Below are 21,702 nucleotides of genomic sequence, written 5' to 3'. Positions count from 1 at the left end.
GAAGGTAACGGTACCTTTCATGTTTCTGAAAAGGAAATAATTTTTTTATATTCGACGGTGCCGTTTTATCATAAGATGAGGGTAAAAGCCACGAGGTATAATATAATAATTTTAAAAGTTTTTGAAATAATAATAAAATTTCTTTTATTTTTAATATATTGATAATGAATCTTAATATTTTAGGTATTTATGAGTCAGTATCCATATTAAATTACATTTTTCAATTTATACTAAATTTATTATTTTATCATATTTTAGAGGGATTCATGTCATTAAAGATTTAATTCAACAAATTATTATCATATTATTAAATGACAATCCTATTTTCTTTGAGTAGATTTAAGATTGGATTTCATCCGGCCAAGCATGAATAAGATTTATTTGAGATTGATTAATTAAAAATAATTTAATTTGTGGTTCAATTTAAATCTATTTAAAATTAATTTATTTGTGAAAACAAATTCAATATTTAATTCAAACTTAACTTATCAAATACGAATTCAAAATCATTTTAATTTTCTCTAATATACAATATTTCGAAATATTATACGATATCACCTAAAACATTATACAAATTGCTTAATATTATGTGAAATGCAACATACCTGTACAGTCACAATAAACATTTATTATTATTATTTTTTATAATGTGTCGGGTTTAAATATTTTTTATTAAAAAAATGAAAAGATATATCTACAACAATTACAAATATTTATTATTAGGAATATCTACGACAATTAAAAAACTCAAACTCCCATCTAAGACTCAACTTCTATTAATCTTTTCTGTTAGAAGTAAGGGTAAAATGATCATTTTACTGTTTATATTAAAAAGATATAAAATTTGTTATTTTTTCCCCTTAGATTTTAGAAATTAACAATTTCACCCTTTTTAAAAAGTAATATTTTCACCCCTAAACCTAGGATTTCCATATTTTTTCAAACTTAGCCACTTCCCATAACTTTCAAAAATATCAGTTTCACCTCAACTCTTTAACTTCAGCTTCCAACATCCCTTCTGACGTTCTTTCTGATGTCCTTTCTAGTCTCCTCCTTCTCTTGAGTTGACGGTAAAGATGATATGACGAAGAGATATCTTTTCATCTCACGGTGGTACGTCTTTTTGTCAGACCACCTTTATCGTCAGCTTAGGAGAAAGAGGAGGTCAGAAAGGACATCAGAAGTTGAAGTTGAAAAGTGGGGGAAAAACTATTGTTTTTGAAAGTTATGGGAGGCAGTTGAGTTTGAAAAATATAAAAACCCTAGGTTTGGGGGGTGAAAAATATTACTTTTTAAAGTTTAAAAACTTTAGGCGAAAGTAAAATTGTTAGTTTCTAAAACCTAGGGGAGAAAATAACAAACTTTGTATATTTTTAATATAAACAGTAAAATAATCATTTTATCTTTACTTCTAACAAAAAAATTAACAGAAGTTGAGTCATGGGTAAGAGTTTGGATTTCTCAATTGTCGTGGGTGTGATTTTGAATTTGAGCTAAAATTTGGATGAAAAATAATCATTTTCCCTTTAAATAATTAATAAGTCAATATAAAATTTAAAATTACTTTTATAATATTTTAATACTTTATATCAAATCTCAATTACTAAAATTTCTTATTATCGGATAAACTAAACATATATAATATATTTCCTATATTACTTGTTATCTTAATTAAATATAAATATATTTTTGTCTTAAATAATTAATAAGTAAGGATAAAATTGTAATAAAATTAAAATTATATTTGTAATCTTTTAACAACAAATCAAACAATTTTGTTTGATAATTATTTAACATAATTTAAATCAAATCACATAATAAGTTTGAATCGCATCGAATCATCTCTTGACACATGAATTGAATTGAGTCAAATTCTCTTTAACTCGAATTCAATTTAGTTTTAAAAACAAGTCAATTTTCTTGATTCAAACTTAATTTGAATTTAAGCTAAATAAATTTGAATTAGATTAAATAGAACCAAACCTAATCAAACCAACTTTTCATGCCAAACCATCTTGTACTTGGTTTAGGTCCATATTGGTAATTAATAATAGGCCAAAAGACTTATTGATACCTAACGTTTAGTGCAAGCCTAACTCACACTTATTAAATTTGGAAAACCCAAGTATTCATTTATCAGCTATTAAAGTTAACAAAATCTGTTTGTTTGAATGGTATAATTGTCATTTAACATTAAATATTCAAAAATAAAATTTTATTTTTCCTCCTAAATTTTAAAAACTAATAATTTTTCTTGGATCTAAGGTTTGAAAACTCCCCCCCACCCCTAAGGATTTTTTTTTTCCTTCCTCTTCCTCTAACTTTCTCCATCATCGACCAACTTTGGCTTCTCACCCATCTTCTTCTCTAGCACTCTCTACTACTCCTGGTCCTCTCCTTAAAGATGAATTGACAAACAATCATCGAATTAGGGCTTTGATCTTCTTCGACTCGTGAAGCAAGAATCAAGGCTTTCATGGGTCAACATTTTTGTCCAGAGATAATTGTCTAAAGGTTGTCAAATCAAGACTTTTATGGGTTGACGAAGATGAACAAACCTTGAAGACTGATGATGGAGCCATCATCAAATCAAATCAAGGCTTTCATAGGTCGATGATTATTCGTTGATTCATCTTCAAGGAGAGGACCTAGAGGGGTAGAGATTGCCAAAGAAGAAGATGGGTGGGAAGTCGAAGCCAAAGCCAAAGCCGGTTGTAACAAAGAAGGTCGCTAGAGAAGAAAGGAAAAAAAATCGTAGAGGAGAAAAATGAAACTTTTAAAGCTTTATTTTGAAAAAAAATATTAGTTTTTATATTTTAGAAGAGAAAAATAATAAAATTTTATTTTTTTAATATTAAATATTAAATAATAATTATACTTTTTAAATTAATAATTTTTTTAAATTTTAATCACTAATAATAGGTAAGTATTTAAATTTTTAAAGCTTTGACTTATGTGAATTGGTTTTACACTAAATGTTAGGGGAGAATAGGTCTCCTTGTCTTGATAAATAATAAGATAGTTGCACATGGCTATTACCTTCTCTAAAGAAGTACAGCACAAGTACAACTAGCATTTTGACACGCCAAAATGCAAACGACAGCTGGAACAAAACAAACACGCGTTTTATACAAAATTCTATGACACCCTATAAATTTAGTTTAATTACAAAAACCTGATGTTTGCAAAGTAAAACGCTTTAACCCCCTATTAATGTAATTCTTTAATTACTTTCTAGCCCAGTCATTCACTGAAACATTGTTTTGGTCCCCAAAATAATTTTCTAACTCTGTTGCTGCATTTTGATATTTAATTATTTCAGAAAATTCTCTAACTAATACATCTTGACGCTGATTATGTTAGAATCATTCCATCTAATTTCGTCATTCCATCTTGATATTTTAATACCTTATTTCAAAATACCTTAACGTACCCCCACCCATTTCTCACAAAATCCCCAAAACACCTCCCTCCATTGCCTTACCTCGTCCCTTTTCTTCGCCTTCTGGTAATAATAAAATTAAAAAACACTTTCGCTTTTCCGGCTTTCAAATTATTTTATATATTTTTTGGGTTAAAAGCAAGAATCTCCCCTGAGGCATATTCTATGATGAAAAAACTACCCCTATAGTTATAGAAAATAACAGAAATCCCTCCACCGTCAGTGGTTACTGTCAAAATAAACGAAAAGGGGGGGCAACTACGTAAATAAATTTATCCATCATTACATGAACAGCTCTAACAGTGCACTAACGAGTCCCCGATAGAAGGGGTATGCTTGTTATTTCTGAAATGTTAGGGGGATTTAATTCAAAAATTGATTTTTTTATTTCCTATTACAGAACAAATCCGAAGAGCCGGTCTGGTCTTCTTTCTTAACCAGCCGGCAGTCCACGGAACCAACTCATTCCTTCGTTTGCTTCTGCAGCACAAACAAGCTTCTCCTCTTTCCCATTATTTTACACTGATAATCTCAGCTTATGACTTTTATTAAATAATTTAAATCCCTTTTATATACCCGTCATGTCGTAGAAGTGCTTGTAGTCTTGCTCACGACCAAGTCTATATTTTTCTGTCTATGAATGTGTCTCAAGTTTCTGTGAGGCTAGTGGGAGAGTGTTTGAATCTTTCGTAATTAGAGCTAGCCACTGCTTTTTTTTCTTTATTAAGCCTTTGTCAACAGCTTTCGTGAAAAGGATATGATCTGTTTTCAAAGCTTCATGGTTTATATATACTGAGAAAGGTATGATTTTAACGGTGATATTAGGATCTGTGCTTTCTTTCGTGACATGTGTTGTTCTTCTTTTGCTTAAAGTTGAAATGGGTTTTTTTCTGTTTTGTGGTTTGCTATGTTGCCGAGAAAACGCGTGGGAAACTGTAGGAAAATCTGAGGGACGGAATTTGACTCCAATTTTTAGGATGTATTGGGTGAAGTTGGAAAGTTTACTTAATGGAATCTAGTGCAATTGTGCAACTTTGTTTTCTATCTATTAGTTGAATTAAGGTATTAAACTGAAAATCTGATTTTCATTTTCTGGGCAACCAAATATAGATTTAAGCACTTATGAACGATCTGTTTCTTTAATTTAAAGCTCGTTGTTCTTTGTACGGAATTTTCTCATTTCATCTTTTCAAAGAGGTGTTTACTGATTGGGACTTATGCTGTTTGGGTGCTGAGAAAATGTAGGGTGCTAAGAGACATTAAGATGGTAGTATATATTTGTATGAAATTTTCATATTTCTTGATCTGTTGTCAAGGAGTGCAAATCTTAAGAATGAACTATTATTTAATATTTTGTTTTACAATTCAATTATGTGGAGGATTAAATATTTCGCTGAGATTTGGTGGCCAATGATTTGTATTAGTTGTATAATCTATATTTTCCATTTAGATTGATTTTTTTCACATTTATATTTCAGGAACCAAGGCTGATTGTTTTGTAGTGTTCAAACATGGCTTCCAAATCATTCAAAGGAAGCCGATCAAACCTTTCTACATCTTCAGATGCTCATGATGGACACAAACCTCCATTACCTCCAACAGTGACATTTGGCCGGAGAACTTCCTCTGGTCGCTACATCAGCTACTCGCGGGATGATCTAGACAGTGAGCTTGGAAGTAGTGATTTTATGAACTACACAGTACACATACCACCTACCCCTGATAACCAACCTATGGATCCATCAATCTCACAGAAGGTTGAGGAACAATATGTTTCGAATTCACTATTTACGGGAGGTTTCAATAGTGTTACTCGAGCACATCTTATGGATAAGGTGATTGAATCTGAAGCAAACCATCCCCAGATGGCTGGTGCAAAGGGGTCTTCATGTGCAATTCCAGGGTGTGATGCAAAAGTGATGAGTGATGAGCGTGGTGTGGATATTCTCCCTTGTGAGTGTGATTTTAAAATATGTAGGGACTGCTATATTGATGCTGTGAAAACTGGAGGTGGGATTTGCCCAGGATGTAAAGAGCAGTACAAGAATTTAGATTTGGATGAGGTGGCTGTGGACAACGGGCGGCCACTTCCACTTCCTCCACCAGCTGGAATGTCCAAAATGGAGAGAAGAATGTCTTTGATGAAGTCAACGAAGTCGGTGCTGATGAGGAGCCAAACTGGGGATTTTGATCACAATCGGTGGCTGTTTGAGACTAGAGGAACTTATGGTTATGGTAATGCTATATGGCCAAAGGATGGGAATTTTGGAAATGGTAAAGATGAAGAAGTTGCAGAGCCACAAGAGTTGATGAGCAAACCCTGGAGGCCACTTACACGAAAATTAAAGATACCTGCTGCTGTTCTCAGCCCATATAGGTGTAGTTCTCTTTTCTTGATTAATCATGTTCTCCTTTTTATTAGGCATTGAGATGACAACAAAATATTTTTAAAATGTGAGCATTTCTTCTCATTTTCATTATACCAATATGCAGATTAGATAAACATGCACTTATCCAATAATCAGATGAATATGTACTCTTAAGCTGATGTGTACATTTTTTTCTTTGTTGCATTTCTTCTCACAGGCTTCTAATTTTCATTCGGATCGTTGTTCTTGCACTGTTTTTGAGGTGGAGAGTAACTAATCCAAACAAGGATGCAATTTGGCTGTGGGGAATGTCTGTAGTTTGTGAAATCTGGTTTGCTTTTTCATGGCTTCTTGATCAACTTCCCAAACTCTGCCCTGTTAATCGTGCTACGGATCTTAATATCTTGAAGGAAAAATTTGAAACACCTACCCCCAACAACCCCACTGGAAAATCTGATCTTCCAGGCGTAGATGTCTTTGTATCTACTGCTGATCCAGAGAAAGAACCTCCTCTTGTCACTGCAAATACTATCTTGTCAATTTTAGCTGCTGACTACCCTGTGGAAAAGCTTGCTTGTTATGTTTCTGATGATGGTGGTGCACTTCTTACTTTTGAGGCCATGGCTGAAGCAGCAAGCTTTGCCAACATTTGGGTTCCATTTTGTCGGAAGCATGATATTGAGCCTAGAAATCCCGAATCTTACTTCAATTTGAAAAGGGATCCTTACAAGAACAAAGTGAAGTCAGATTTTGTCAAGGATCGTAGACGAGTTAAGCGTGAGTATGATGAGTTCAAGGTCCGGATCAATGGCTTGCCTGACTCTATCCGTCGCCGCTCTGATGCATATCATGCTAGGGAGGAAATCAAGGCCATGAAGATGCAGAGACAGAATAGGGAGGATGAACCTGTGGAGAGTGTGAAGATTCCGAAAGCCACATGGATGGCTGATGGTACCCATTGGCCAGGGACTTGGTTGACTCCTTCCAGTGAGCACTCTAAAGGTGACCATGCTGGTATAATACAGGTAAATCTGTTTCCTAAAATATTATATGAGTCTGAAACTATTTAACGTGAAGGATTGTGTGAATATACTGTGTAGATAAGGACTTCTTTTAGGTTAAATTATAAATATCAACATAATTGCTAGAAATATTAAAATATTACACTGATATTTTTTGCATTAAAATTATGCAGGTGATGTTGAAACCTCCCAGTGATGAACCACTGCTTGGAACAGCTGATGATGCCATGCTCATTGATCTGACTGATGTTGACATCCGTCTCCCATTACTGGTTTATGTTTCTCGAGAGAAGCGTCCTGGCTATGATCACAACAAGAAGGCAGGAGCCATGAATGCATTGGTTCGAGCCTCTGCCATTATGTCTAATGGGCCCTTCATTCTCAACCTTGACTGTGACCACTACATCTACAACTCTAAGGCAATGAGGGAAGGCATGTGCTTCATGATGGATCGAGGAGGTGACCGCCTTTGTTATGTGCAGTTCCCTCAGAGATTTGAGGGTATTGATCCTTCTGATCGATATGCTAATCACAACACAGTCTTCTTTGATGTTAACATGAGAGCCCTAGATGGACTTATGGGACCAGTTTATGTTGGAACTGGATGTCTCTTTAGGAGGATTGCGCTCTATGGGTTTGATCCACCTCGGTCAAAAGAACACCATCCAGGTTGCTGCAGCTGCTGCTTTTCTCATCGCAAGAAGCGTTCCATTGCTAACACCTCAGAAGAGAATCGGGCCCTAAGAATGGGTGACTCAGATGATGAAGAGATGAACCTCTATCTGCACCCTAAGAAGTTTGGTAACTCATCCTTCCTCATTGATTCAATCCCAGTTGCTGAGTTCCAAGGTCGTCCCCTTGCTGATCACCCAGCTGTAAAGAATGGTCGCCCACCTGGTGCTCTTACCATCCCCCGGGAGCTTCTTGATGCCTCAACTGTTGCAGAGGCAATTAGTGTCATCTCTTGTTGGTATGAAGACAAGACTGAGTGGGGATCTCGTGTAGGCTGGATTTATGGGTCTGTTACTGAAGACGTGGTCACTGGCTATAGGATGCACAACAGAGGATGGAAATCAGTCTATTGTGTGACCAAACGTGATGCCTTCCGTGGAACTGCTCCAATCAATCTCACTGATCGGCTCCATCAAGTCTTGCGTTGGGCAACTGGTTCAGTTGAGATTTTCTTCTCCCGTAACAATGCCCTTTTTGCCAGCCCTAGAATGAAGTTTCTCCAAAGGATAGCATACCTCAATGTTGGAATCTACCCTTTCACTTCTATCTTCCTCATCATCTATTGTTTTCTCCCAGCTCTCTCCCTCTTCTCTGGTCAATTCATCGTCCAGTCCCTTGATGTAGCTTTCCTAGTGTACCTCCTTACCATCACTGTCACTCTAAGCTTGCTAGCTGTGCTTGAAATTAAATGGTCTGGCATTGAATTGGAGGAATGGTGGAGAAATGAGCAGTTTTGGTTGATTGGAGGGACTAGTGCCCACCTTGCTGCTGTGCTTCAAGGACTATTAAAAGTTATTGCAGGGATTGAAATTTCTTTCACCTTGACATCAAAATCAGCAAGTGATGATATAGATGATGAGTTTGCTGACCTCTACATCGTCAAATGGTCCTCTCTAATGATACCACCAATCACAATCATGATGGTTAACTTAATTGCAATTGCAGTAGGGTTTAGCAGGACAATATACAGTACCCTACCGCAATGGAGCCGCTTACTAGGTGGAGTTTTCTTCAGTTTCTGGGTGTTGGCACATCTTTATCCTTTCGCGAAAGGACTTATGGGAAGAAGAGGGAGGACTCCTACCATTGTTTATGTATGGTCAGGACTTATTGCAATCACCATCTCCCTCCTGTGGGTGGCAATCGATCCTCCATCTGATACTAACCAAATTGGAGGCTCATTCCAGTTTCCTTAGTAGAGTTCATTCTTTTGTGTTAAGTTGAAACAGTTAAGAGACATTCCTTCATTACATTCTTTTCTTCTTACAACTGAAATCATGCTGGTGAAAACGCTAGTAATATTACATTTTTTGTGCCCATTTAAGCTTTTTATTTGGCCAGAATGTTTGGAAAAAAATTGGAAAAAAGATTAGATGGGAGGAAACTGGAGTTTCCTGGCATTTTGTTCTTTATTTGTGTCATGGCTTACATGGATCATTACCATTCTACTTGAATGCCGTATTCTTTTTGGGGTTATTATTGACTACTAAATTTGTGTTAAAATATTTCTGGGTAGTGAGTTACCTTGTTGAAATTACCAAGAAATCCTTGAGTTACCTGAAAGCACTTTAAAAAAATATATTTAAAAAATCCCTAAAATATTAGAAAAAAATTAGAGGTATTTAATAATTTTATGGGAACAAATAAGTATTGCTCTCATCCAACTATTCATTGATTCGCTAATTAATCATTGTAATTACATAATAATATCTTGATGCATGTATTTGTAAAGTATTATTATTTTTTATTCTATATTGGATTAGGGTTTACACATATATGATTTGGTTTATTACAAGAAAATTTTTAAACAAAATAAAATTATTTTGTGATTCAAACTAAATCAAATTAAACTGAACAATTACGATATAATTCTATATAGATTACAATATAGACATATAAAATGAAATTTACTTGCCATTTTTATTTTCACAATCATCATTGTACAATTATAATAATTAATTTTGTTGGGTGCAAGAAAGAATAAAGTGCTCCTTAAACTTGAATGTAAATTGATGTAAAATGAATAAATATATCAAAACCCATTATAAAAAATCATCCTATCCACTCTATCAAAATTCCTTTTCCCCTATTTAGATGTATTCGGTGGTTGATTTATAGATAAAAATGAAAGAGACAACATAACCATAGAAATTAGCATCAAGACATCTCCTCAAGCAAAATGAGATCGACAAATGGCACTCGAGTGTATGAAGTAGCATTTGTATGGTGTTACTTCTTAACATTTACGGAATGCGGTTAGAATTAGAGTAATATTATATATATATTTTTAGTATATAAATATATACACATAAATATATTATTATATTACTAAGTATTATTTTATCATTAATTTAAAATTATTTAATCACATGATGACATATTTATGTATGTATATATAGTTTTATTATTAAAATAGTGTATACAATTATTATGAGAACAATTGAGACTAATACAATATGGAGAAAGTTTAAGATTACTGCTAAAACCCTAGTTCATGTTACAAGTAGAATTTACCTCGTGGCAATATTACGAGACCAAGGCACATGACTCCGCAAAGAAATGCAAAAAAAAAATGTTTAATCCATTAGTATAAAAAAAATAGTTTACAATTTGGTTTAGTTTTAAAACCATCGAAACCACAAACCAAGCCATAAATTGTTTTTACGAACTTTTTAACAGTTTATCTTGATTTAGAGGTTTTAATAATTTTTTGCACACGTTTAATTTAATTGGATGGTATGAATGGGAGAATCTCTTTTAAAGGTGTGTGTGGTGTAGTTTCGTGCAATTTAATAATTTTTTTAAAACCAAATTGAAAAAACAGTTCCAAATCAAACCAAATCATTTTAGTTTTTAAATCAAATTCTAAAATATAGTTTGATTTGGACTGAATTACTGTTTAAACCTATTAAAAATCATTTATTTTCAAAGTTTTCTAATTTAATAAATAATACTGAATTATAGTTATCTAACACATGAAATAAACATATAAAGTGAACATGAAATATATATATAATAAACATATAAATAAAATGAATATATAATAAACATGTAAAGAAAATGACAAGAGAATTATATAAAACAAGTGATATAAACCCTTAATTGTTACATTATACTCAATTTTTTGTGATCTAACTGTAATTTTTGGATCAATTGAAAGACATTAAAATTTTAAAATTTTCAATAATAGCCTCAAACATTTTTCAAATTTTAAAAAACCGCACAAAAAATCATTAACACTATAAAATTTTCAAAAAGTACAAAATACCTCCAAACATATCATTGACACTTCTACCTATATTTGTACTTAGGTGTGGATATGAACTAGATCAAGCCTAACACCCCTCTGGCTCTAGTTTAATTCAAATAAAAGATGGTTCAATTTGAATAAAAATAATTTGGCTTAATTCAGTTCGAATCAATAATTCAAATTCATGGCTCAATTTGCCTTGAATTCATCATTTGAATTGATGGTTCATATTTGTGGATTGTAGTTATAACTCAAGTTTATGACTCATTGACAAAAACACATCGTTTTATTTAAATAATAGGAAAACCCATTGATTCAAGTTATAAATTTGAGCTGAATCCAACTATGAATTTGAATCATCAATACGAGCTATGAATTTAAGCTTAACTAAGTCATGAATTTGAACTATGAATTCAAACTGAATTAAGTCAAACATCTTTTAACTCTAGTTCAACTTTGTTAAAAATACAAGTAAAATCTTTTAGCTCAAATTTGAATTAAATAAATTAGAACTAAATTGATCTAACTCGATTCAAATCTGACCCTACTTGTACTTGTAATTTTTTTTCAATTTTTAATTTAAAATAATATAAATCAGGGATGCAAAAAATTATTTAATGAAATGTTAGTGACAAAGCGTCATAGAACTTTGGAGTTTTTTTTTTCGTTTTCTCAACAGTTTTACTAAAAATTTATCAAAATTTTTAATAAATTTAACATATGAGAGAGAAGATGTGTTTTTTCAAACTTAAATGGTGATAATTTGCCATTTCACCAAACCTTAGGTGAAAAATATCTATTTTTAAAAGATACGATTTATGGGTTAATTTGGTTTGAAAACTAGTCAAATTATAAATCATTTTTCTAAAATTTACCAACTCAAACTAAACCAAACAGTAATTCTTAAGCTACTTAGCCTAATTTTATAGTTGATATCAAATCATACACATTCCTAATCTCTGGAAGGCATGCCTTTCTTTTTCTTGTGGGTAGTTGAATTTGGATTGGTTAATTTTTGATCAAAATGTTGCTTGGACTTTTGATCATATTTAAATGATTAAATTATTTATTTTACTTTTAATTCAAAATCATTTAATTATACGATAATTTTTAAATTTGTTTGTATATGTTAATAAGTGAAAGTTTATATTCAAAGTAATTCGAACAAATTATTTTTGCCATCTACTATGTTTTCTTATAGGCCAAATAGTTATTTCTCATCCAAGGTTTGATGAAATGACAAATTACCACCTATTAAATCTTAAAAAGCCAATGTTTCACCTGTTTGTTAAAAGAAAATTAATTAAAATAACTTAATTTTATTTGAGTTGAATGATATTAGCCAACATTCTATGGATTATACACTCTATGTGTTAATTTTATTAGCCAACACTATATATTAATTTTGTTGGGGTTAAATGATATTAGTCAACACTATAAATTATACAGATTTAACCAAGATCCCAAATTAATACCCATTTTATTTTTATCTTTAATCTTGAAAATCCTAGCCTTTCAACATATTTTCATTTAAAATTTTATCTAAAATTCAATTGAAAATTAAAGAAATCTAATAACAAATTCATCTTAATCCAAGTAAGTAAACATTTCATTATGTCATTTTTTATTTTGTTTAATTGAACTAAAGTTGAAATTTTAAGATTTCTCGCGGGGTAAGAGCAACAATAAGAGTGGTAGGAGTGATCACTACTACCCTTCGTCTTTTGCTTCCAACTAATATTTTTCGATTATATTTCAGTTGTGATTATTAATTTGAGTTATAATTGTAATTGTTAGCCTTATTTAAGTTATTTAGAGTTAGATTTTCTGTAAAACATGTAGAAACCTTTCGTAGAATTAAGGTTGGAGTGATTAATCCTATCTTATTATTTTGTCAATTCTTGTTTTGTAGGTAATGTTAGATTTATAAATGATTTATTTACTTCAAATCTATATGATTATGTTGTTTGGTTTGTTAAATGATAAGAAGATTTTGTTGACATGACAAATAATTTAGAGATAATTTAATTACCGTATTCACCATACATATTATAAGATTATATACGTAATTTAAATTTTATTACAATTTTACTTTTAATTATTAAGATTTTAGGACAAAAATGGCCTTGCTTTTAATTAAAATAATAAACAATCCAAAATCTCAATTACTACTATTTTACCATTATTCAAATAACAATTAAGACAAAAACACCCTTATTCTAAAAGCAAATTACTTTTCTACCACCGACAAAAATCGTAGGACCCATCTTGCCACCACCACCACGTGCCGCCACCTACACCACCACTCGCTAACACAATGACCACCTTTTATGTGACAGCCAACAAACTTGTGCTTTGGTGTCAGATTTTCCATCTTTAGCCCTCTATGATGCTTCATCTAGTCATCATGTCAAATCGTGCTGAGAAGAATTTATATTTTAAAACCTTCATTTAAAGCAACAAACAAAAGTTGGGCCCTTATTCTTGAGTGAGCATCAAGTAGAGCACGAGTGACAAAAGCAACTCTAATAAACACAGGTTTTGGTTGGTATTAAAAGTAGCAAAAGTAGATACTTCCCTTCAAATAACAAAAGTAAATTCTAAAAGAAAAGAAAAAATTCTTTCTCCTTCCAAGCTTTAATCAATTCCCGTCTTCTTATAAATACTCACATATGAAGTAATATAAATCCCAAACAAATTGAAGTTGCCTAATTCCTGATGGAGGACACACAGCGTAGTTAGCTTCTTGAGTTTGGACTCTGCAAAATTGGTAAGTGAGAACTGGAATTAGTTCTCTTTTAGAAACTCATGTGATTGTTTTATGTTATGATCAGTTTTCATATCTCCTATTTTGATTTTGAATTGGGTTGTATTATTCAATGTAGCATTATCTTTTAGAGTTTATTTTCCCAGTTAAGTTCTGATACATTTTCAAGGTAGCAATTGTGGGGAAAGGGAAGAGGTAGGAGAAAATGGAAATAAACACCAAAACATTTGAAGTGATCTTTTAATTATATATATACAAAATGGTAATACAAATTGCATGCATGAACATATATACATGCTTGAATTAACCGTACTGAAATTATTGGTTTGATATCAACAGATCAGATCCATAATATGGGAGAGACTCTGGAGAAATTCTTGGCTGGCCAAGAAATAAAGTTGTCAATTGGTATGGGAGGTGTAGGGAAAAGAATTCAAGGCATCAAAAGTGCAGAAGCCATCTTAACTTGAGCCCAACAACTGAGGGAAGCAGCTTATCGCATCCAACATCTATTCCATTATCAACTGAAACTGCAACATGAGATTTCCATTTGACATGGAAACAACAAATCTTTAGCTTCTAATGAAGGTGGCCTTCTCTCGAGAAAATGCTATTATCATCTTCCTCACCATCTCAAATCATCATCTGAACATGTTGCAGAAGCATACTTTACACTTCCCAAACTCTTATTTTATGAAACATTTGTCTTTGAATTTTAGATAATGCTCAACAATTACAGCATTATCTTTCTCGGATTCTAGATAATGCTTTAATATTTTACGCATTATCTTTCTTTGATCAAATTTAGATACTAAATTTTAAATACCGAAATTTAGATAACATTTGATAACAAAAAAGTGTTATCAATTTTAGAGTAAGGAGGTTATTTTCTAAATATTTTATGTAATCTTTTCAAAGGTAAAGGATAATGTTTACAATAAAATTATAGGTTCACCTTTGGGTACAGAATTTATATTGTACCAAAAGTGTGTATATGTAAAATTGCTTCAATGTTTAGATTTGCAAATGTAATATTTTATTATAAGCAATGCTATGTATACCTATTTTTGGTACACAATTCATCTACACAGTGATATGTCAACATGTAATTAAGTAATTTTAAAACATATATCATCGTATGATAAAGAAACATCCAATCACATGATAACACCTCATCTGTATACACAAATTGTGTATAAAAAATGGGTATATATAGTTTTATTGTTTTATTATTTTGCTAGTTTTTGTAATGTTCATGTATGACTTGAGATCATGTAGAGGAATTATAAAAATGAAAAGAGTAGAAACACTTTTCCACCCGTAAATGACATAAAAACATGTTCCAAAAAAATTGTGCCAAAAAGTGAAATTACAATTTTACCTATATTGTTTCTTTTTTCATAATTACCATATAATCCCAAATTAAACCAAAAAAACAAAACAAAGACCATTAAATATCTAAATTGCATTATAACCAATTTATTTCTCTTTTCTTTCACTCTCATTCCTTCTTCTTTTGTTCTTGGTTTCAGCCACCTGTCAATTTACCCTTTATCTTTGTCCTCTATCAATTTTAGGTTGCCGTTAATGACAACTTGAATTTGATGGAAGAGAGAATGGTAAGGTTAGCAACGGTAAGATCATGACGATAGTGAAAAAACAGTGTTAATTGCTAGGATTCTTACCAAATTATAGGATTGATTTATAATTTTTAAAACATATTTAACGGTTAAACTGTTATATTTAAAATATTTAAAATTTGATATGTAATTTATATTTTTTTTTCAGAATTAATGGATGATGAAATACTATTTTACTTTCGTATCGATTGTATTTCTAAATAGTAAAAAAGTTTTTAACCAAACTGTGAGTTGGAAAATGTAATTTACTTGAATGCAAAATTTAAGTGGTTTTAACCTTCTTAAGTAACGGCAATAAATGGGTGTCGGCTTTACCCATTTTACTAATATATGGGTCCATACAGATTAGTGTTAAAATTAACCTTACTCATGCCGATAAGTTTTCGAATATAACAAAAATTCTCTTGCATCTAACTGAGGTAGAGTGATGAAATTCCTGCAGCATCCCTCTGGTTAATTTTTTCTTGATTCTCAGGTGCTACTAGGATAAGAACAGACCAAAATACAGTAGGAAACAATAATTTTGCACCCAATGTAATTAATAAAGAAATTCCAAAATACATAATTTTGTAATACAATAAATTTAACTGATATGAATTTTCCACTTAACACCTTCAAATACATCTCTTTCACCCAAGATTATTAAAAAAATAAACACGTATAAGATACTTTTAGCTCTTTTTATTCGAAAAATATTAAATATTTAAAAAACTAAATTTAAAAAAAAAAATCCACCCCCACCTTTCCAATGTCCATGGTAGCCCCCATCCTCTCCTTCCCTTGCAACATCATCTCAATGTTATGCCATACGAAATACCGAAAACACTTATATTAGTGCTGATGCAGGAAATTCCACCAAGTTTCTAATGTAACTATGTATTCACAGATATTACATGAGAGTTGTGATGAGAGTACAACAATGAGAGTCTATGCATTGATTAATAAAAATAATGAAACAGTTGATTGTCTGAACAAAACTTATGTCTACTACAATGTTCCTAATGAATGTTAATTTAAACATATAAAGAATGAGTTATAATCTTAATTAATATTAATTTAAATGTATTTTAGGACTGATATACACTTTAAGCTTCATTTTAGGATGAATTTGCGAATAAAGATATAGATGAGTACTGCCTCTTATGCATTTGTTGAAAAGATAGATTTTTAAACATTAAATTTCAAAAACCTAAATTCCCACTTGCCGTCTATTTTTGTTAGTAAAAAACTATTAAGTGAAAGGACAACATTTTGCATTGGTTTTTTTAATTATATTTTACTTTCAATGATGTATATTTGAGGGGTGAACTATTTTTTATACAATGTTAGGAGTATTAATAAAAAAATTTACGGGATTTTGGATATTTAAAAGTTTGGGGTGTTTTTAAAATTTCGCCATGCCTCTCGATAGTTAAAAAATGTTCATTACACTCGCAAAAAACTAAATTTAATATTTTAAGATTAGTTAGAGTTTAAGAATTTAAGTAAAAAATTTTAAATCAATAAGAATAAATTTTTATTAAATATTAATGACAACCTTGTAATTTTAATAAAAGGATAAAACAATTATTTATAAGAAAACCAAATATAATTTATTAGCATAAGTGAATAATGAGTGAGAATTTTACTTTTTAAAATTTAACGGATAAGAATTATCATTCCATCAAATCTTGGGTGGGACGTAGCTATGTATATACATAATCAAAAAATACTTTTATTATTAACCATGATGTAATTATTTTGGTACGACTTAATTTAAAACATTAAAATCTCATTAAAATTGAATAATAAACAGTTTAAAATGGTTATTAAATTTATGTTTTCATATTTATTATCATGCACAATTTTAACATTTTTAGGTTTTTTTGGCCCAAATTCTAAAAGTGATCGGGTGATCTTCTTTGCCCTTCAAAAATGTCAGATTTCTTGCCACTTTCCCAATCCAATCATAATCTAAATAACAAGAACCTTAAAAGTAACAAAGAAATTCATTAGATAAATTCATGAGATAATCACATACTATGCAGATGACATGATCTGATGTATAACAATCTTATAATAGTACCCATCTCATCTCAAATAAAAAAATCATTGATTTGAATAGTAATATTTGTGTATCCAGATTTGAATATTTAAATAAATATTAAGATAATATGTTATTATATAATCAATATTATTTTATCATAAATATTAAATCACTTAATCATATGATGATATATTATTTAAATATCTAATCAAATATTCAAAAGTGAGTATATATAATTTTATTTAGCAACTTAAAAGACTTTTTCCTTTTTGTGAAACTTACAATGAGATGTTTTAGTATAATATTTCTGGTCTGTAATTTTCTTTTTCCTTAGTATTTAATTATTCATAATCCTTGAACTTGAATTTTTAAGGAGTTTTGTTAAAATGGATCAAGAATCCTCACATGCCCAAAATTTTTATTAAGCATCCAAGAAGTGTGAACTCACCGGTAGTTGAAGCAGCAAATCTGCATGCCCAATCTAATCCCTTTTAATCTCAAAATACAAAAACCAGTCAAACTTCTCCAAAATAACATCAGGGAGAAAAAATTCATAACAAATGGCTAATGATATTATCCTCCTGTTGATTTTTCTGTTTATGGCTTCACTATTTTCATCTGAAGCCACACCCGCAAACATTGCTCCGGCGAACAATGAAAACCTTCTCGTTGCCACGGAAGAGATGCAAAGGGCTAACTACTTCACCTTTGTCATGCTTCTTAAGATGTCTCAACTTGATCAAGAAATCTTGGAAAATGTCACCTTCTTCATGCCTAATGACAGAACTTTGGCCAAAACCAATATGCTTCAGGGCTCCGTCTCTGATTTCTTGCTTCGTCATTCCATCCCATCAGTTCTGCTTTTCGAGCATCTTCGACGTATCCCATCAGGCTCATTGATTCCAAGTTCATTTCCGGAGTACATGCTGAATATTTCCAATGGTGGGAGGAGGAATTATTTTCTCAATAATGTGAAACTCATTAGCCCTAATATTTGCACTGCAGGCTCTTCCATTCGATGCCATGGCATAGAAAGTGTGTTACAATATAGCACATTCTCCAACAAATCAAGTCCGGCTGTTGTGGTTGCACCTCTAGAAGCTCCGCGGCTGCAACCGACATCGGCTCCTCCGATGGATGAATTTGATCAGCAGGCTCCGGCGGATGCTTCTCTTCCACCTTATGTTAACCCTCAGAAATCATCAGGGTCTGCTAAAAGGCTGGCTTATGGAGGATTACTTCATTTCTTTGCTACTTTTGTGATGGTGCTAATAATGGGAGTCTCTATAATGTAATTTGAGAAATTAATGGTGCTTGGTTGATGGGTTGGAAACTTGTTCATGGGGCCAACTGTTACTGATATATTCATGATGATAACTGTAAAAAAGGATATAGAATGCTGCCTATGTATTTTATTGCAAATCTATGTCAGAATTAGAGTTCTCCCTTAAATATTATTCTCATTTGGAAGGATGTGGTTAGGTTGTTCTCGATTCACTTCTTCTTAGGGTCCCTTGTTTCCCTTTTTATTTATACATTTAATTTAAAAAGAAAACTTAGAAACCCCAAATTCATTATCAGTAACCTAGACACCATCAAAATTAAGAGACTCATTAGAACTATCAACCACAACTATAAAATCAATAGATTTATCAAAAACAATCCAAACACCATCAGAATAAATAAAATCATTAAAACGACCAGCAAAACCTCAGAATCATCATATTTACACAAAAATTAAAAAACACAACTCAGATATCATCAAAAACTTGCAGTAGCAAAAACAAAAAATAAAAGAAACATCAAATAGTGATTCAACACTACCAACAATCAATTAGACTTAGTTGGACTGTATGCAAGGTGGAAACAAGTTGAGGTGGCAGCTGTTTTTGGAAGTCAAAGTCGTTTAGCTGGATGGTCAGCTTTAACTAAAATACTAGTGACAAGTCTTTCTAAATTTTAGTAAGTTTTGTTTATGTAATGTTGTGATAATGTAAGCCATGCTTTGGTTAGTTGTTAGGTAAGAATTAGGTTGCAATGTATGGTCATAATGCAATGTCACAGTGCCTATTATGGGGTTGTTTTAATGTTCCTGTCATAGATCTACTTTTTATGTAAAAAGAATGGATTAAATTTTTTTTATGTAATATATATTTTTGTTGAATGTAAGAAGTAAAGCAACCTCAAAAAACTTCTTCCAAAAACTCTTTCTTTTTATGTTTTCTTTCTGAATTTTGTTCTAAACATAAGCAGCTTCATTGCAAAATACCAATAGTGGCATCAGAGCTTTCATCCTTGTAAGGCCTGTGAATTAAGGAGGAGTAGAATCAGAGTAAAAAAGTGAGAAAAAGAAGGGAAAACACAGCTAAAAGAGATGGCCTCGGGCAGTTTTAATGGAGGACAAACACCAGTCTTTAATGGTGAGAACTATGCTTCATGGTTAGTGAAGATGAAAGCATATTTGAGAGCCTTTGATTTGTGGGAGGTTGTTGATACAAGGAAGGATCCAACACCTTTACCTGATAACCCTATAATCAATCAGGTCAAGCATTACTCAGAAAAGGTGGCTAAGAGGTATAAGACATTATCTTGTATCCATTCAGCAATAACTGAGGTCATTTTTAGCAAATTATGGCTTGTGAAACTACTAAACAGGCATAAGACAAACTAAGACTTGAGCTCCATGGCAATGAGAAATCCAAATAGTTGCAAGTGTTCAACTCAAGAGAGAATTTACTCTCTTGAAAATGAAAGAAACATAACTAGTTAAAGACTACATAGATAGACTCACGAAGATTGCAAATCAGCTCACATTGCTTTGAGAAGAAATTACTGAAGCCATATTGAGTGAATAGGTTTTGGTAAGTTTACCAAAAAAGGATGCATTTTTGTCTCACATTGCTTTAAGGCAAAAATCTCCTCAGTTGAAGACTCTAAGGAACTATCACAAATGATAGTTCAAGAGCTGGAAATAGTAGTGAAAAAGCATTTGTGGCTAATCAAAGAGGAAAGACTTGTACCATTGGAAACTCAAATAAGCAGCAATACTATAAGAATGAAAGAAGAGAAGGTGGCAATAGCAAGTAGAAATCTAGAAAAGGAAAATTTCCTCAATATAGTCATTGTAAGAAATTTAGTCATGTAGAAAAGTTTTACTGGTTTAGGACTGACATACAATATAGATCATGCAAGGAATTTGGACACATGGAGAAGTGTGTAAGAATTAAAGCAACCAAAATCAACCATAAGCTCAGATAGTGGAATAATAGCAACAAGACACTCAATAATAAGAAAAATAACTTTTTACTGTAAACTGTCATGCTTTACTTGATGATCAGGTATGGTTACTAGACAATGGGTACTCGAATCATATATCATCAAACAAGAGATTATTATGTTAGCATAAAAGAGAGTGATGTTGCTAAGGTGAGGATTGGCAATGGACAACTAGTATCAGTCAAAAGAATAGGTATGGTTGCAGTGCATACACCAAAAGGTACAAGATTCATTTCCAATGTTCTTTATGTTCCTAATATAGCCTTGAATTTACTCAACATTGGTCAGATGATAAAGAAAGGCTATACTTTAGAATTCAAAGATAAAAAATGCATTGTAAAAGACAACAAACAAATAAAAGTTATGGCAATCAAAATGGTGTATAGAAGTTTGACTTGTGATTTAGGAAAAACAAGTGCTTAAGCTTTCACTAGTGTGATACTTGATAAAGACCTATGACACAAGTGGTTAGGCCATTTTCACTCAAATGGAATTAATATGTTGTCTAAAAAGAATCTGGTGATAGGAGTACCTAAGTTGATAATGACAACTTGTAAGCAAGGAAAGAATACTAGACTGTTATTTCCTCTTGGAATAGCTCATAAAGCAAAAGAAATGCTCTAGCTTGTTCACATAGATATGTGTGGACTTATGCAAACTCCTTCATTGAATAACAATAGGTACTTCCTACTATTTATTGATGACCTTACAAAGTTCTATTAGGTGTACTTCTTAAAATTGAAATATAACATAATTACCATGTTCATTACATTCAAGAAACTAGTGGAGAATAAGTGTAGTAGTAAAATTAAAAGTATAAAAAGAGACAATGGGGAGAATATACATGTAGTAGCTTTAGGGAAGAATGCAAAAAGGCTAGCATTCATCATCAATTCACAATTCCATATTTACCTCAGCAAAATGGAATGAGTGAGAGAAAAAATAGAAGCATTATGGATATGTCTAGATACTTACTATTTGAGAAGAAAATGCCTAAAATATTTTGGGCAAAGGTAGTAAACGTTGTAGTTTACTTGCTTAACATATTACCCATTAGAGCATTGATGATTCCATTCCTTATGAGGCTTGGCATAGTATTAAACCTGCCCCTGATAACTTGAAGGGTCTTTGGCAACATATGTTGGACTTATGTACCAAAAATCAAAAGAAATAAGTTA

General features: G+C 31.8%; 2 protein-coding genes and 1 long non-coding RNA gene across 4 annotated transcripts; all 3 read left to right on the top strand.

Annotated features, from left to right (window-relative positions):
* Positions 1 to 3,858: 3,858 nt before the first annotated feature.
* Positions 3,859 to 9,041, top strand: LOC123208882 (cellulose synthase-like protein D3). 2 transcript variants are annotated; one of them, XM_044626500.1, is made up of 4 exons: positions 3,859 to 4,243; positions 4,921 to 5,819; positions 6,029 to 6,836; positions 7,007 to 9,041. In XM_044626500.1, the coding sequence occupies exons 2-4, from the start codon at positions 4,954 to 4,956 to the stop codon at positions 8,759 to 8,761; spliced, it is 3,429 nt and encodes a 1,142-aa protein (XP_044482435.1). In that variant the 5' UTR covers positions 3,859 to 4,243; positions 4,921 to 4,953; the 3' UTR covers positions 8,762 to 9,041. The 2 variants fall into 2 exon arrangements, with proteins under 2 accessions (XP_044482435.1, XP_044482436.1); XM_044626501.1 differs by lacking the exon at positions 3,859 to 4,243 and adding an exon at positions 4,335 to 4,504.
* A 4,280-nt stretch (positions 9,042 to 13,321) lies between these two features.
* Positions 13,322 to 14,579, top strand: LOC123209661. The gene is made up of 2 exons (XR_006501104.1): positions 13,322 to 13,585; positions 13,922 to 14,579. It is a non-coding gene; the product is annotated as an uncharacterized LOC123209661 (long non-coding RNA).
* A 3,212-nt stretch (positions 14,580 to 17,791) lies between these two features.
* Positions 17,792 to 18,714, top strand: LOC123209771 (FAS1 domain-containing protein SELMODRAFT_448915). Its single transcript, XM_044627908.1, has one exon. It carries the CDS (start codon positions 17,809 to 17,811, stop codon positions 18,541 to 18,543), a length of 735 nt encoding a protein of 244 aa, XP_044483843.1. The 5' UTR covers positions 17,792 to 17,808; the 3' UTR covers positions 18,544 to 18,714.
* Positions 18,715 to 21,702: the final 2,988 nt, after the last annotated feature.

This window comes from Mangifera indica, chromosome 2 (assembly GCF_011075055.1).
Source record: "Mangifera indica cultivar Alphonso chromosome 2, CATAS_Mindica_2.1, whole genome shotgun sequence".
Classification (NCBI taxonomy): domain Eukaryota; kingdom Viridiplantae; phylum Streptophyta; class Magnoliopsida; order Sapindales; family Anacardiaceae; genus Mangifera; species Mangifera indica.
The sequence above is the reverse complement of the archived record's forward strand: the minus strand, read 5'-3'. Positions and strand labels throughout refer to the sequence as shown.

Coding starts and splice junctions, on each gene's coding strand:
- LOC123209771 (XM_044627908.1), top strand. CDS start 17,809: ATGGCTAATGATATTATCCTCCTGTTGATTTTTCTGTTTATGGCTTCA.
- LOC123208882 (XM_044626500.1), top strand. CDS start 4,954: ATGGCTTCCAAATCATTCAAAGGAAGCCGATCAAACCTTTCTACATCT. Junction 5,820..6,028: donor GCTGTTCTCAGCCCATATAG/GTGTAGTTCTCT, acceptor TTCTTCTCACAG/GCTTCTAATTTTCATTCGGA. Junction 6,837..7,006: donor ACCATGCTGGTATAATACAG/GTAAATCTGTTT, acceptor AAAATTATGCAG/GTGATGTTGAAACCTCCCAG.